This window comes from Sinohyriopsis cumingii, chromosome 16 (assembly GCF_028554795.1).
Source record: "Sinohyriopsis cumingii isolate HCF-2022 chromosome 16, ASM2855479v2, whole genome shotgun sequence".
In the NCBI taxonomy this organism is placed as follows: Eukaryota; Metazoa; Mollusca; class Bivalvia; order Unionida; family Unionidae; genus Sinohyriopsis; species Sinohyriopsis cumingii.
Genome location: NC_142976.1, coordinates 63517711 through 63536193, shown reverse-complemented (window position 1 = coordinate 63536193; position 18483 = coordinate 63517711). Strand labels below are relative to the sequence as shown.

The following is an 18483-nucleotide window of genomic DNA, read 5'->3' as shown; positions in this document are numbered from 1 at the left end:
AACCAGGGAAATCCCCGGAAAGAACCACCGACCCTCAAGAAGCTACTGGCAAGCTTTCTCACATACCCACATTGGCCAAATCCGCGACTCGAACCCACGCAGACAGAGGTGAGATGGCAGTGATCCGTAATGGACAGCGCTTTAGACCACTCGGCCACTCGGGTCCCCCGAGAAAAAAAGTATGTTACCTGATGATTGTGATAATCCTGATGTATTATGACCTACTATATTCCATTATCAATAAACACAGCTAAATCAATTCATTGTTTTAATTACGATGTACCAGGGTACACTGTCACAACCACATGGCTATGCAGTGTCATTTACACGGTAATTATACATGCTAAGCACTTTGGGTTATTCCAGTTGAAACCAGATTGAATGCAAGAATCGACAGAAGAGGTCAAATCAGCGAGGCTGCTAGTAGGGAAATGAGGCTGTCTTTAGGGAAATGAAAATCTGTCAATGTGATATTGAAGCCGTTGTCCTTACAGCAGATGTTATAAGGATAAGCGATCATATGCATTACTTGTTATTCGAACTTGCCAATAAAGATAATAGTGGGGTATATTGTAAAATATATTTGCAATAAAATGTTAATTATATCCAAGTCAAAACAGAACAAGTACTTAAAAGATAGTATATGTATATAAACAAATCGATTTAACGGAGTCTGTGACTTTCATATTTACGATAGAAAATGACTAGGTTTTTATATTTTATGTTTGTATGACTATAATCAAACAATAAGACTAGTTGACCATTGTCTGTGGGCTTCACTTTAGCATGTACTGAGATGTAATTTTTGTTGGATAAGAAAACATCAAAGGTCTTCCAACTCATTTTAAAATGCACATGGTGTTTTGTTATGGTGACAGACTTAATAAGGAGTACTAATTGACGATAATATTTAAAGGTATGGTTTGTGAAGTCCTTTGTCCATTTGTCAATAAACACCAGTAGATACTGTAATGACAAATAAGAGAGCTTATGCACATAAGCGCCAAGCAGGAATTTTTGCAAGGGGGGGGTGTCAGTCAGTCACGGCCAGGAGAGTTAGTATAGTAAGCAGTCTGAAACTAAAGCTGATATTTACTAAGCATTTTGAACAGAATCTTGTGATGTATTTTCAGCTTCATTTGCTTGATTAAACTTGTTGAAGTTTATATATATGTATATATATCTATGCGTGTGTGTGTATATATACACATACATACATATGTGTATTATATATATATATATATATATATATATATATATATATATATATATATATATATATATATATATATATATATTTGCAGTATGTTTTCTGGGGGGTCATGTATGTGACCCCCTTGACTTATGCTGTGGGTACCCATACTTATGCATCAATCATTGTACATGTATTTTCTCACCAACAATTAATTATTAACTTTTGTACAAACAAAATGGCAATACACTATTTCCGATCTTTTTTGCAAATGTAAATCTTCTTAGTAGAAATTTTATGTCCGATAATTTAATGGATTTTTTAAAAATTAATGCCAAGTGATATGTAAGAAAAATTATGATACATTTAAATAATTATTTTTTTTATAACTGGATTGTGTACGAAAAATTAAAGGGTGAGTAATCTTTTTTGTTAACATTTGATCATACATTTGCCAGAATAATACTTATACAGAATCTGCATGTACAGTGTTAAAATATTTATTACATATCCATTTAAGCCTAAATGGTTAACATGAAGTTAAGTACGGATGTTCAATCCATATTCCCCTATCTAACACCCAGATTCGAACTACTTTGGTGTCTTCTTGGACATCTGCACATTGGATATTTTTAGATTAAGTGGATTTCACTTGCAATTGTATAATCTTTCCTGCCAGATTTTCCATGTCATATTCCAGATTGGTTCTTGCCACATTCCAGGTAGATTCAACATAGAATGTAGTTTTAGCTTGAGATCTCTTGGTGTACAATTTGGCTGCACTTATTCCTGCAAAGAATATCTCACAGTAAATTCCACGCAGGATCAGGATAGTCATCTTTACTATTTTTGCATAGGTTTGGCTTTTAGGTAGATGTAAGCCAGGCGAGCAATCTCAAGCCCACATGGGCCTCATGTATCAAACCATGTACACAGATCTGCAACCACTCAAGGATGACCATTTGTGAAATATTGGAGTATTTAACCTGTTGAAAAATTAAATGTTTAAATAGCTATGGGTCAAGTAATCCAAAATCACTTGACAATTATTTTTTGGTGTGCATTTTCTTATCCTACTCTTATGAATGTACATCTATATATAAGGATCATTACAAAGAAAGGTGCAGGAAAAAGGATGCCACAGTTGATGTCCATAAAATATATAGTTGAGTATTTAAAACTTCATTCCATTCGTCAGATTAAGATCATAGTCTTTATTAAGTACACAAGGAAAAGTCTTTGTCATTAAGTGAATATTTTTCAGTAGGGCACAATTAAGGTCATATAAATTTTCTGCAACAGATAGCCTGCATGAATAATTTGCAGCATTGGTCACAGATCACCAGATTTTGAAATTGCTTATTTTTGGTTGACTTTATAGTTTTCTTTTCCAGTCAGAAAGTGTCACTATATGGCAGTTTATTGTAATTGTGTAAATATTTTTCATTATTTAAAAAGAGAGGTTTCAACCACATAATTTACGTCATTCTAGTGTCTCCAAGAACTAACAATATTATACATTTTGGTAAGAAATGAAGTCTAAGTAGTAGATCTTTAATATTTGTAAAGTATTTAATTCAAGAATCTAAATAGCATATGGATTGTTTCTACCTTTTCTGCTCTTAAACATGTACACACAGTTCAACTTTTTTAACCAAAAATTTATTATCCTGGATGAGTGATTATTTGAATGAGTTCTGTCCCCTGATGGGTCTGGATATCTGATGTTTTACTACACATTTCATTTCTCATCCAAATGCAAACAATTTTGCTCTATGCAGGGCCCTTTGTAACTTTTACTCTTTCAAGTTTCATACTGCAATCTTCCATAATATTAATGTTGTTAATGTAGCAACTAGATAGGATCTTCCTTGAGTATTCATTTAAAAAAAAAATGGTGGTGGGGGGGGGGTGCTGTCTTGGTAACCAAGTGGTCTAAAGTGTTCATCTTTACCGATTACTGCCATTGCATCTCTGTTGATGTGGGTTCAAGTCTTTGGCTCGGCCCATGTGGGTATATGAGAAAGCTTGCAAGTGTTTCGAGTGGGTCAGTAGTTCTTATCTGGGTTTTCCCTCCACCAGTTGTACTGGCTGCCATGCATAGCCTATATGTATCATGCACTGAAAAATAGTGTTATACCCAAATCAACATCAAATCAAATTTATGAAACAAGTCATATAATTTTTGTCTTTTGTAAGCCTTGGATCAGTTATACAAAAAAAAGTATTGTCTTATTTTCAAATATTTGTTTTACAAAATGTCAATTATATATGCTGCTACAGCAGGAAGATATATGATGTCATAGCAGTAAGACATGCTTCAGTAGCAGGAAAACATGCTGCTATAGGCAACAAAACCTGTTTTGATAACAGCAAGATATGTTAATAGTAGTAGGACATGCTATCATAGCAATAAGACATACTGTCATAACAGAAGATGTGCAGAAATAGCAGTCAGCCATGAAAGCATAGCAGTCTGACATGCCATCATAGCAGGAATACATGCTGTCATATCAGGTAGATGTGCTGAAATAGCATTCAGACATGAAATCATTGCAGTTAGACAGTCCATCTTAGCAGGAATACATGCTGTCACATCAGGGAGATGTGTTGAAATAGAGTCAGACATGAAATCATAGCAGTTAGACATGCTATCATAACAATAAGACATGCTGTCATAGCAGGAAGACATGCCTGTCATAGCAGGAAGACACTGACTGTCCCAGCTGGAGAACATACAGTTTTAGCATGAAGGTGCCATCAAAGCATTAAGACAGTCACACAGGTTTCACAGGATGTAATGCAAGAACTCTTATATCTAGCAAAGGGAAGACATGTTTCAATTATATATCAATTTATATTTAGTCATGAATTTTTTTTTAAATTACAAAGTCAATATCATAAATTACAGAAAACTGGTAATGACGATTGCAATACTTGTAACAAGTTTGTATCCCATGTCCGAAATTATTTAATGGGATTTTTTTCCCATCTGGACTGAAAAATACCAGAGTTTTTTGTTTAGGTGTCTGTAGTAAAGAGTAAAGATAATACATTTAATGCAACACAAAGCTTTTTAAATTTTGATTCATTACATACATCATCTCTAACTAGTTTATGATCATTACCACATGTGATATTGCTTCTCATAATAGGCGCAGGGACAAGACTCGAAAAATGTTTTAAAAACTTTTTTTGATGGACTTGTGATGAGACAAGACTTTTTAAATACAAACATTCCATAAGTTTAATGATGGATGGGTACATCATCAAGCATGGACCATAGGGCAATTAAGGTAAAATTAATAACTTCATGTGTTTATATGAAACTACAAGTGTATTTGTACAATACTGTACTTTGCACTTGCATACATTACAAACAACATTTCTAGAAGAAGCATAGCCCCTGCAGAAAAAACAGATTTTGATCTATTTTTCTTTCTTTGAAATATGATTTAAAAAGAAATGAAGTCAAATTAATTGTGAATAATAATTTGCAACGAAGGCTGTTCTTAAACCAAACTCAGAGAGATCAATAAAAATTATTCATAAGACCAAATTTTTAAAAGAAAAACTATTAGAAAAGCAAAAAACTTAGATAATGCTTTGAATGTAAATTAGTACTTCACGTGTCTAAACTGTGCAAAAACAGACTCTGAAATACAGAAAGTTAAAGCATTTACTAAAAACTTGTAAAAAATCTATCAGTATGCAGAAAATTCTTTTCTTCTGAAAATGATTATTACTTTTTCAGTTTCAAAGCTTGTTTATTTAATTTTTGTATATGAAGTGATTCATAAAAGTTAAATTTTTTGTTCATTGTGATTTGACTACTTCAGATTTGTCCATTTTCTTTTGACTTTTAAGCAATCATGAGTCTAGGGTATGTATGTTGATTGTTTATAATTTAACAGAACATATGAAGTAATGATTTTTCAAATTGAGTGTTTCTTCAATGTTCTCTGATTAAGTTTACTTTCAATAGACATGTATCAGATATTGCATATTCTTCTTAAATTTTTGTTCATATGGCATTAGGACTGTTTGTTATAGCTCCTTATCCATCAATACTTGCTATTCCAACTTAAAAATAAAAGATTAAAGACACTTCAAGTTCAATCCAATTTTAGAGTGATCACTAATTTCCATTTCTGCTTCAATAACACAACAACTGTACTCACCATTCATCTTCAACCTTCCACACTTAGGATAAAAGCGGCTTCATTTTCAAATTTGACATATTTACACGTTTGAGTTAAACTGTCAATGTAACTAAAATTATGAGGACAAAGGAGACAAGAAATGTTTGTAAATCTGTTCACACAATATTCCTTTTTCTAAACAATGCCTTTCTCACGAAGCAAAAACTAAGTTTGCATAGACCGAGATGTCAATGTATATACACTGTAGTGACCACTTAAGGCAGGGGAGATTCACCGATGTTTGGTTAGGAAACACCTGGCCAATACAAAAAGGCTGGGGAGAAGCCGATGTTTGGTTAGGAAACACCTGGCCAATACAAAAAGACAGCTGACAATTACATACAGTACCTTTATACAGGAAGTTTACCAGGGACAGGGAGTTAGAATGTCCATTGTGAACTGGTGACCACTGAATAAATGTGACCTAGTCAGGTTTGGCTATACCACACAATCAATATTTGTAGCAGGGCATCAATTTATCAATTTTCTTGGGTGTTGCATTTACTCATATTATACGCCCATGCATGATGACGCAAATATTCACTATAGATAAATGTGACATTGAACCCAGCCATTTTGAAAAAATGTTTAAGACACAGCATCCCTTTTTATGATGAATAAATACAGACTAAATTTAAAGACCCAGTCAACAATAATCCTTCGGTGGAGAACAATAATTACACACAAAGGTCAGGTTTCACAGATTGCCATCATGTTACATTGTATGCAGTATTTAAGCAAGTGAGTATCTTTAAAAAAAGCTTAAATCATATATATTAAATAAGAAATACTCTTGCTGAGAACCATGTTTGAATATAGAAGAAAATTAGGAAATGAATTATGTAAATGTTACATTTGCACTACTACACAACATGTTTTGATTGTATCAGCAAACCCCTCCACCCCATGAACGGTCCTCTTCCAGTGGGCATCCAACTATATATATATGTACACATATTATTGTAGCCCTAATAATAGTGACAAGTGTATATCCGTGACAAGTGTATATCTGTGACAAGTGTTTATCTGTAACAAGTTTATATCCGTGACAAGTGTATATCTGTGACAAGTGTATATCAGTGATCTGAAGCTGACATCTGCGTTTTTTTATTACTATATTTGAAGGAAATAAAAAGGATTTGAAACATATGGTTATATCCATATGAAAAGACATAATACGGGAATATATTAAACTTAATCACATGACATAATACGGGAATATATTAAACTTAATCACATGACATAATACGGGAATATATTAAACTTAATCACAAGACATATTGTGAGAATATATTTAAATGTATGGAGTCAATTCAGTGAGATGGTGGTGGTGGGGCTTACAGTTCAGGGGTACATGAATGTGGCAACAACCAGAACAAAATATCTCACAACAGTCAACAAATCTTCTGGACCTGTACAGGATTCTTCATACACAGAATATCTCATTCCACTTATTAAGGGATATACACTGCAGGTATTATTGTTTATCAAACAACTGGTTATCAGCAGCCAGTCAACTGATCAAATGATAACTGGCTGACAACATGGCCCAGTCACGTGCATAATTCATTTCGTTGTTAATAAAATACTATTTGATAGCTACACATTTTTACTATGGGATATGTGTTGATTATCTGCAATTACAGTATCTTATTTAGCTAGGTAAATTAATTTATAAATTTGGGTGATTATCTTCTTGGTAGTGATATGTATGCAAGTACATGTATATTTGCTGGTTGACTGAACAGGCATAGGTGGTCTATTGTTTGCCCCACAATTTACACGGTATACTGAAGACAAACACAGAGAAGTATTATAGTAATTGTTGATAGTTCAATACAAATAAGGTTAAGCCTTCATGTTGTTGTTGTTGTTGTGGGGTTTAACGCCATTTTTCAGCACGATAGGCTATACATGGCGGCCAGTATTAATGGTGGAGGAAGAACCCGGAAAACCCCGGAAAGAACCACCGACCCTCGAGAAACTACTGGTAAGCTTTCTCACATGCCCACATTGGCTGAATCTTAGACTCGAACCGCCGCAGACAGAGGTGAGATGGCAGTGATCCGTAACGAAGAGCGCTTTAGACCACTTGGCCACTCGGGGCCCCGTTAAGCCTTCATATTATTGACATACTTTCAATAAACATTCACTAATGGAATCTTTTTAAAATTGTTATTCATTTAAAAATAGCCAATTTTTCAAGAATATAACACATCTTGCCAGTTTAACAAATCAAGGCTTTATTTGCTTTGACATTAGAACATTACAGTAATTCAAAAATCAGTTAAGAGAAAAAAATTAATGATAAAGACTGTACAAATTCTGATGACATCCCAAAACTGCATTATCGGTGTTCCGAATTTGTGTAATAATAAAGATTGTTAGAGAAGGGTTTCTCTGTACCAAAGAAAATGTTATTTTCACAAAGCAATTAAAACTGAGGACTATGCCTATCGTTTAACAGCACGTCAGCACAACAAATGCTGTAATGTGCCAAATAAAAATGTAAAATATTTTAATAAACCATTTAAAGTTTCACTGCTGTGGAAGAAAACAAGAGTCCCTCCAAGAGAATGACACTAATGGCCAAAAAGAATTCCCAAGAATTTAAGATAAGACCATTTCTTCTAATTACAGTGTTGAAAACATCTGACATTCTTGAACGATAACAATGTAAAATTAACCATACTGGCTGTACAATTAGTACCATTTTCATTTAGGACAAAATGGACAGAATAAGAAGACTTTTGGTGAAAACTCCATGTTGATATTCCCATCCATTATCAAGAAAACGTTGGATATCAGATTTACATCTTTTTTATGACCAGTTAGACACCAGAATTAGTCTTCCAGTTCAAACCCCATGCTGATATAATGATCCGTGCAGTAGGAGTAGCAATAACACAATTTTAAAGATGGCTGCCATGGTGGCCATATTGGAGGTCAGATTTGGCACCATTTTCCTTTAGGACCAACAAATTATTGTGACATCCTTAAGTGAAATCCGCATGTTGATATATCTATCCACTCTGGGGGAATTATTAATAATAAGATTTTCAAGATGGCCACTGTGGTAGCAATACTGGATGCCTGGGCAGTGCTGTTTTCATTTAGGAACAACTAGACATTATATGTAGTCTTCTGGTAAAATCTTGCCAAAATGACTTTTTGCTTTTTGTTCTGGATGAGTAAGAAGAATATTTTCAAGATATCTGCCATAGCATCTATATTGGACACCAGACTGGCTCCATATTTTATTAAGAACCAACAAGAAATTGGAGACAGTCTTTTAATGAAAACCGAATACTGATGTGATCATTCATTAGGTGGACAAACAATAAGATCTTGATATTAGCCACTGTAGTGGCCATATTGGATCTCTGGAAAGCACGATTTTCATTTAGGACCAACTACACAAGTCTCCTGGTGAAACCGCTGCCAATACATGACTTTTCATTCAGAATGATTAGCGATAACAAGATTTTAATTTTAGCAGCCACCAGAGTGATACCTTTTTCATTTAGAGCAGACTAGACATCATAAAAAGTCTAACAGTAAAAACCCGTGGCGATTGAATAGTGACAAGATTTTGAAGATGGCCACTTTGATGGCCATACTGGCTGTCCAAGTGAAGCCATTTTCATTTAGGACCTATCATAAGTCTTCAATTCAAGACCTTGTGTCAATACAGCTTTTTGTTCAGGAGCTGATATAAAATTTTCAAGATGCCCAATGTGGTAGCCATACTGGATTTCAGATCAGCACCAATTTCATTTGGGGCTAATTACACATCAGTGAAAACCCCATGTTGATATGACCATCCATTCACAAGTAGTAGCTATAACAAGACTTTCAAGATGGAATACTGTGATCTTTGATGGCCAAATTGGATGTCTAAGGAGCACAATTTTCATTCAAGACCAACATGACCCAGAGAGGAATGTGTGAAAAGTTTCATAGCAATCCTCAAAGTAGTTAGAAGTAGCAATAGCAAACATGCCCTAATGCAGGGGTCTCAAATGTGGCCTGCATGCAGCCCGCCAAGTCGTATCCTGTGGCCTGCAAAATGACTGGTGTCACAAGGTGTCATGAGAGATCACAAAGATGGTAAGGCCCGTGGGCCATCAAAACTGCTCTCATGCAGTGTCTCAAGGTGTCATGAGAGATAAGAAAGATGGTGAGCATGGACCATCAAAAATGCCCTTATGCATCCCTCAGGGTGGTTTTAGTTTGAGACCCCTGCTCTAATGAATAGATGAGCAATGAACAAAAGGCTCTCCTGTACTATGACCTGTCTTCTCCCACAAGATCTCCTGTACTATGAGTCTGACCTGTAGAGCTAACCAGGGTGCAGTTCCAAGGTACTACTGTATAACACTACGGTGCAAAGTAGCAAAAACTTGGGGTACAACATACAGATATGTGCAATTTTATTCACAAGAAATATGGCCATGAGGTCCAAAATATAAGAGAGAGAAATAATGGCCATATTTATACATTTTTATTCGCATGAACTACACAAATGAAGATTCACATTGAAAACCAGAAAAACGTAAGAAAGAGACACTTTTCTTTTCAGAAACAAAATAAAGTGTGCTTTTGATGGTAAGGTCTATGATCTATACAATCAAGATCTAACTTGTGGAATTTTCTTTTTCCTAATCACAACTCATTTCTTTATCACTACAATTACCATTTCAATATCATTTTTTATCTATTGGAGCAATAATAAAAGGAACTTCTTAATCTATATTCATCATTTACAATCTTGATTTTATTCAGACAAAACAAAGCACTTTGTTCATCAAACAAGTATTTGAGTGTTTAGTTTACTCTGTATGTCTCACATAATCATGTCATCACGGATATTTACCAGTAGCAGATACAATTTTTCTTTTCAGCATTTAATAGCAATCAACTCGACAAGTACATTTTATTTTGGCTTGTCATCTTCTTATATACTGGATGACAAATTCCAATGCCCAAATAGCCAGGAAGCTAATAATCCCTATTTGATATGCATGCTTTCAGATAATTAGACCTATTTTTATAAGGAAATATTAGCAATACAGTGCGTGACAGAATATTTTGTCTGCCTCAATGTGTACTGTATTTCCCTCAAATTATACAAATTTTAAACATAATGTCATTATAAAAATGCTTTCAAGTCCATCAATAATGGCAAAAAATGATGTAAAGATATTGCCTAAATATGATTTATTTAATGATGGAATAATATTTGAGAACAAAATTGTCATGCAGTATTTTCAAACTGATTACAGCAGATAAACCTTACTTCCCAGTCATACAGTATGCATGTACACATGGTGTTTTTGGATTTCCATGGTGGTATTTTTGAATTTACATGTTGGTGTTTTTGAGTTCCCTGACGAGGATACAAGTGTAAAACATGAGTACCATAAACAATACATATGCTCAACCAGTTTAATAGTTCTCTATGTATGCACTAGCAAGGCACGACTGAGACTGCTTGGTTATGCATCTCAATGACCTGGACCTTTGGTCAAGAAATGAAGTCTTGAACTGAAGTGTTGGTGCTAAAACCATTATTGTCTCATAACAATTACCATGAATGTGACCTCTGACATTTAAACCCCATGAATCTAAATATCTTTATCATACTATACAAGCCACCCACAACGTTTGCTCAGAGAACTTACAATAGAACAAAAGTTATTGTACAAAACCCATTTTTTTAAAAAAGCAACAATGACCATGACCTTTGACTCCAAAAAAATAAGCCTTTTCCATACATTAGTGCAAGCCCTTTCCTAACTTGGGTCCATGTTCTTTGTCATAACTAAGTTATGCCCAAAGAATTTTCCTTCTTCTAGAAGTGACCTTAACCTTTGACATTACCCCAAGTAGAAGCCATCCTCAGAGTAACTAACTTAAGTTTTTAGAGAACTTGTATTACACTCTGCATTATGGTAGACACAAAAAGTACGAGTTGTGTTTATTAGATTTATGTACCAGCATTTTTGTACATGTTATTTACAAGGTTTATAAATTCACACTGTGATTTATTTCCGCTCAACCAAACCCATATCATTCACAAACATAAGTCAACTTGTGTATTTAAATTATGTTGTAATTTTTTCAACAAAGAAACAAAACAAAAAAACCACTTAAGATCAACCATTTACAGTGTCATGGATGTGATCTTTATACTCCACTGATTTTTGTAAACAGATCATTGTTAACAAAGCATGTGACATGAAAAATATGTAATTTAGTGGAGAACACAGAAAATAAATCACACATTTATGTTCTATTCTTACAAGTCATAAATCTGTGGTAATTTGCAATAAATATTTAGAAAATTATTAATTTCATGGCTCAAATTTAACTACATACACCTGGAATCCAAATTTTCATGGACATCAATTTTTATATAGTTTCTCAAATTACAATAATTCCATCATTACTTGAAATCATGAAAAGAGGGCAGGGCCCTATAGTTTCAACAGATGAAATAAAGATTCAAATTTCATTGGCTCTTTATATTAGATTCGTAGAAACCATGAAAACTTGTAAACTCGCATTAAAGTTATCACCTTTAATGTTACTTTATAATTCAGGTGAAGCCATTGTCACCATGGTTTGATAAATCCTGTGCTGGAATCCATGGGCTACCAGAAGGCTCCATCAGGGCTACCATATACTTATTTCAGTAGCCCAACAGCCAGCTATATATTCTGAATAGTTCGATATTACTTTAATACATATATACAAAAATACTTTACAAACAAAAGTAGTAACTCTTTATCACATGTAAGATACAAGGATAGTCTTGAAGCATACAGGTTCATATTCAAATATCTCGTCTGTGCAACTGAACTTCATCTGGTCTCCTTGGTTCTTTTCTTGGAATTTATGGACTTGGATGTCCAGAAATAATTTGATCCATATTTATATTATGTAACAACTTTATACAATACTTAGTTCAGAACAAGTTGATTTTTCTTCTTGTGACAAGCCAGTAAAAAAAGTACATACATTTGACATGTACAGTTCTGATTATTATATATACAATTAGCTCGACCAAATTTGAAAGATCAGATATGCCCCAAACCTGAGCAAATATAGTATCAATAAAGTCAAAGTGACCATATTTGAATCTATATATAGAGACTTCCCTTTGCTCATGCAAGTTTTACTAAGGCAGTTATGGTTACTGGTGGCATGTATTCTTCTGTCCCTCCTGAGGTTTCAGAACCCATCTTAAAGTCATAAAATTTAAATATTCTGTTTATTCCATGTCAATAACCTAAATAAATCAAATTGCATGTTTAAATGCCACTTGGATGTTCATTTCTTTGGCACATGAACTCTATATCAATAAGGGTACAAAGTTAACTTTTAATAGTATTTAGATTTACATCTTTTTATTCAATTATCATTCACAGAGTCATTCTGTGACAACATTTTATTATCAGAATGTAACCAATGATTACATAACTTGCCTCTACAAAACATTCAGTAGCCTCCAACATAGTTTATTATGTAGAATATAAATTCCAAAGTGATCCTGACCAAAGAAATGGCCCATATGGCACAAGACATAAAACAATTAGAAAGAAACTCACTCTTTTTTTTTCAATATCAAAATAGTGGTACTATAATGACTTGATAAAAACCAAAGAAAAATTTTTCTTTTCGTTTTTCAATGACTGTTCTTCAAATCTACTTCAGAAGATATCCAGCCTTAAAAGCAAGTGACAGAAGTATAACAACTATGCGAAACACAGTTCATGCATTAGTAATTAACAAAATGCATGCAATTTCCTCACTGAATTCCTATACTCATTTACATGCACAATACAGTTATTCTGATGAAGATAACCTATCACAATATAAAATGCATAGTCATTAATATGGAAAGTTTACCCCTGAATAAATGATTTATTCCAACTTGTAACTGCACTGGTCAGAAAGGGCCTTCTGTGAAGGCTGGGATTCATGCAGCATAGAAAAATGTATCTGGTCATAAGCTAAACACAAATACATAACTAAATCATAAAATCCTTGTCACAGCAACCTTCTTAGGTTGCATGTGAGTAGTACTAACAGATGAATACAATTATCCAGTTTCATGACTTTAAAGATAAACAGTAACCAATAAATGGAGTAAAAAATTTCAACATTATCATGAAGAAGGAAATATGGGTCACACAGACCACTTTTTGTAATGTGGGTGTATTACTTATCAAGATGGGGCACTGGGAGACCCAGTGGTCCAAGGCGCTAGCCTTTAAAGATCAGTGATATTTCAACCCTGTACATGTGGGTTTTTGAGTCTTGGCTTGGCCAATGTGAGAAAGCCTGCCAGTAGATTCCTGCGGATTGGTGTTTTTTTTAATGTATAGCCTATTATGTGTTGAAGAATGGCATTAAACCCACAAAGCCAAAATTCCCAAGATGCAGCATTCCCTTATCAAGCTTTGAGATTCTCAAATGTGATAAAAAATAGGCCAAAATGAGATTTTTTTGTTGTTGCAAGGGTGGGGTTAACAGTGATGCACTTCTCATCAATTTTATGATCTTAAACAGTATGTAAAAAATGAACATCAAACACAAACTTTAACCCAAGTCTGTGAAGCGATACAGCTGGGTCATAACAACCTACTTGTGCAATGAGGGAGTATTGCTCAACAAGCTGCATCCCTTGCCAAGTTTTACAATTCTAGATTGGATAGTATGTACAAAGGACAAAAAAAGCCTTCGAGGTAAAGATCTAAATGAAAACACTTAACCTTAACTACTACAATGATAAATGTAGATCAGGTACCATCTTTTGTTCTCTGATGTGGTGTAATAGACAAATACAATCATCTAATCTAGTTGAATCATTCGAGCATGAATTATACTTCTGAAATAAACTTAAACCAAAAGTCGTGACCTACATTTGCGATGAGTGGGCATACTCAGCATGAGGGAGTATTGCTCAACAAGCTGCATCCCTCACCAAGTTTTATAATTCCAGATAGGATAGTATGTATATAGTACAAAAAAGCCTTTGAGGTAAAGATCTAAATGCAAAACTTAACCTAAACTACTACAATGATGACCTGCACAATTTTAAATGTACATCACTGTTTTTCTTTTGTTGTTTGTGTGTGATGCTAACATCTTGTTTTCTAGTTTGATGATTCAGACACAAATAGAGCTCAAGAAATAGTCTTTAAACACGAACTTTCAGTCAGTGAAGCTTAAAACATGGGGCACAGTGACCTACTTTTATGTTCAGGACATAGTACTTGCCAAATGTATTGTCTCACCAAGTTTCATAATTCCATGTATGACTCTATATATACACACACGCACAAAGGATGCACAAAACCCTGAACTAAGTGCAAAAGTTAACAAAGAATATTTTCAAGTACAAGTCCAAAATCACTTCTAAACCACTGGGAGCAGGAGCTATACAGTCAGTCAAAACTGCTACCTTGGACCTAGGAAGAAAGATTAGTTTAGATACATTGAGGCTGTACACGTGCACATGCTTTTCTATGTGCCAGTGCCAAAGCCCAAGTGCAGAAGCTCCCCTCTACTTTGAAGAGGCAAGCTAAAAATCAACAAGCAAACCCAAAGATCATTACAGCCAATCAAATCTGAAACTAACTCTTCATCAAGCACAAAATAAAATATAAAACTGTTACAAAGCATTTGATACATCAATAAATAAGATACAACATGAAGATCAACAACAGTTAGAGTGACTACCAACTTATATCAAATACATCAACTTGCATCCACACATTTGCATATGTGCTGGGTCTTTTTATTTTTTAAGCAAAAATGTAGGTTAGTGAAGGTGGGAGGAAATGAACATATCCATTTTAAAAAAGGGTTACTTTCTAAACGAGTTTAATGTAGAAAAAGATAGGGCTTGAAAATATAATCCACAATTTTTACATAGTCTATTACTTTTCTTGACACAGTCTGTTTAAAAAAAATAAGTTCAGCAATGTACATGTCTAAAGGTTTTGTAACTTTAGAATGATCAATTAAGCTCAGGAAAACTTTACCAATTCAACATAATATTTAAGTATCTCATAAAATTTAACTGTCTGATGGACTTCTGTACAAATCAAATATGCCAACTGAATGTGCAGTGTTGCACCTAAATCAAACCTACGTGCGAGTTTCCCATCCCAAATTGACAGTGACCTGCCAAAATTTATCAAGTCCATTTATTCTGATCATTACAGAGGGAGAGATGTACATAAAATGTCCCCTTGACAGCTCAACCAAGGTGCAACACTGAATACCAGGCTAATAATATATCACTGTACTAAGGTTTTTAAACCACTATACAAACAGAAACTCTCAAATGTTCAAGATGCAACAATATTCAATGAGAATTTTTGCCGTCACTGTAATATACATACATGAAATATACCACATCATAAGGTAAACAATTCTTGAACAATTATAGCTCATTATAAATAACTTTCAGACATCTAGGCTTGTTCCCAAGTGTTCAAGCTAGCATATAACTTTTTCCAACACCATTCCTTACATCAGTTTGTCAAAATAAAGTGAAACAATACACATTGACGATCGTGTGCCCTCACCAGGACAAGAATACAATCAACACAGGCTGTAACTTTCAAAATAATAAACGCTAGCTCTCCAAACTTCGTGTTAAAGTTCCTACAGACATTACTGTTAAAGTCTACATACTTATATTATCTGAGCATTCTAATGCATTACTTTTCCTTTAACGACCTGTGGTACCAGCAGTACCAGTTGATTGGGCAACTGCTGCTGCTTTCTGTTTCAGCATTGTCCAATCAAAAGTGTAATCATACTGATAGTTCAAGGTGCGGAAAAGGATGCGGAATAGCTGACGAAGATACATATAATCAGGTGCTTCTTCAAAGCGCAAGCCACGGCAGTAGTTAAGATACATCGCAAACTCTGCTGGAAATCCTTTGCACAAGACTTCAACTGGGGTTGACATCTTCTTCTCACTGATCTTTTCATATTTCTGCTTCTTTGTATTGGCTTTCAGACCCTGCCATGGCAATGTTCCTCTGTTGAAATACATCAGGACATATCCAAGGGACTCCATATCATCTCGTCGACTTTGTTCAATGCCTAAATGAGCATTGATGCTGGCATATCTGGCAGTACCAGTAAGATTTTTGTCTTCTCTGTATGCTATATGGGTTCTTGTTCTGCTGTCTCTGTACTTTTTGGCCAGACCAAAGTCAATAAGAAAGACCTTGTTGCAGTGGCGTCCAATTCCCATAAGGAAGTTATCAGGCTTAATGTCTCTGTGTATGAAATTTTTGTTGTGTACATACTCGATGCGGCCAATCATTTGATCTGCAAGCATGAGGACTGTTTTCATCGTGAATCGCCTTGAGCAGAAGTTAAACAAATCTTCCAGACTGGGCCCAAGCAGGTCCATTACAAGGACATTATAGTCCTTTTCATTGCCAAAATATCTAATGTGTGGTATACCCACACCTCCCTGAAGAATTTTGTACAGTTTACTTTCGTACAAAAGCTGTGGATGTCTGGCTTTACTTGATTCTAGTTTCACAGCAACTTCTTCTCCATTTGTTATGTTGATTCCGAGATAAATGTCACCAAATGACCCACTCCCAATTTTTCTCACTAAACGATACTTTCCACCAACAAGGAACTCCCCGGCCTTTCCATTTCGGTCGCTTGCACTTTCCATTTTCGAGATGTTTCACTTTCAGTCTATTCAAATACCAGATTGGGTTCAAGTTTTCTTCCTAAACCTGCTACAGTTGCCCAGCCCTATCTGGTTGCCATCTTGGGTGGTTTGCATCGCAATAATTACCCAGAGTTCAAAGCGCCAACAAACGATTCAGACTGGTTGGAAATATTCATGCATATTTTAAAGGAGTTTTTAATTCAAATGTTGGATCGAAATTCAGTCTGCTACCTGGAAACCCACTGCGCATGACATCCAGAAAACATGGAAAAACTTCCGTTACCATTTACGGAAACCTGTTTAATGTGTCATTTGTAGTACTTATTACTAATCACCATGAAATCACGGATTCCTCGTCAAGCATCACTGATGGGACCTGATATACAGAACCCATTTTTGCATAAATTACATCTCAGTCCCTTTCATATTGTACAGGTACTGTGTTGCTTGGCAGTCGTAAAAGTCGTACAGTACTGTATTATGTATAGGTCTTGTTGGGGGGGGGGAGCGGGACAACTGGCCTTATTGCAAACTCGCCATCACTTTATGTCAACCTGCATACGCCATTTCACCCCCACTTTATTTTAAATCGCACACAGCAACTCGCCCCCATTTTATGTAGACTCGCAAAAATTCAGAGTTGCTGTTTTTGCGTTTTATACTGTGAATTAATATCAAAACATACAAAAGTCGCCCCCACTGTTAGTCCTACACTGTCAGACGCCTCTGATATTTGTATTTTTAAAGTCGCCATCTTACTGCCTAAATAACTGGCGCTGTATAGTGTGTTCTGAGGTCGACTAACATTGGAACGAGAAAAATTTTCAGAAATATCTCGCACTTTGCAGCCCATATAGACGCTTTTCTACTAATTCAAGTCGTATTGCTTTAGACGGACTTGTCTTACTCTGATGTCTTTTTATCTAATCTACACAAGCAAATGGATATGTTTTCAGGTTCTCTTGACCTACATTTCATTTGGCTGCAATGCGATGGAAGCTGGGAGTGCTGAAATTGAATTAAGTTGAAGTCTATTTCTTTAATGAAATGTCTACAGATATATTAACATTTAAGAAAGTGTTTAGATAGCTTCATTGTATTAAGATACTTATCATCCTTTTAACTGATTTCTGTATTCGGGGCCTCCATTGCATTTCAGCCAATTGAAATGTGGTTCAACAGGGATTAGTCGACCTCGGACATGCTACACAGTGCTGTTATTTAGGCAGTAAGACAGCAACCTAAAAAATGCAAATATCAGGGTAGGTGTCTTACTTTTAAAGACTACCTCGCTTTATGCCATCTTGCCCTCACTTCAGAGTCAGCTTGCACCCATCATAAATAATAGCTTTAACAATAATATAATA

General features: G+C 34.9%; 1 protein-coding gene and 1 pseudogene across 4 annotated transcripts in view; one reads left to right on the top strand and one right to left on the bottom strand.

Moving 5' to 3' along the window:
- Positions 1–9883: 9883 nt before the first annotated feature.
- On the bottom strand, positions 9884–17247 carry LOC149780579 (casein kinase I pseudogene; annotated as a pseudogene).
- Positions 17248–17355: 108 nt separating this feature from the next.
- The window catches only part of LOC149780578 (lysophosphatidylcholine acyltransferase 2-like), a 50327-nt gene continuing 49199 nt past the window's right edge, over positions 17356–18483 (top strand). For all 4 annotated transcript variants that reach the window (XM_089937691.1, XM_089937693.1, XM_089937694.1 and 1 more), the window contains exon 1: positions 17356–17551. In XM_089937691.1, coding sequence (XP_089793817.1) covers positions 17453–17551 — 99 coding nt within the window. In that variant the 5' untranslated portion in view covers positions 17356–17452. The remainder of the gene's footprint in view (positions 17552–18483) is intronic.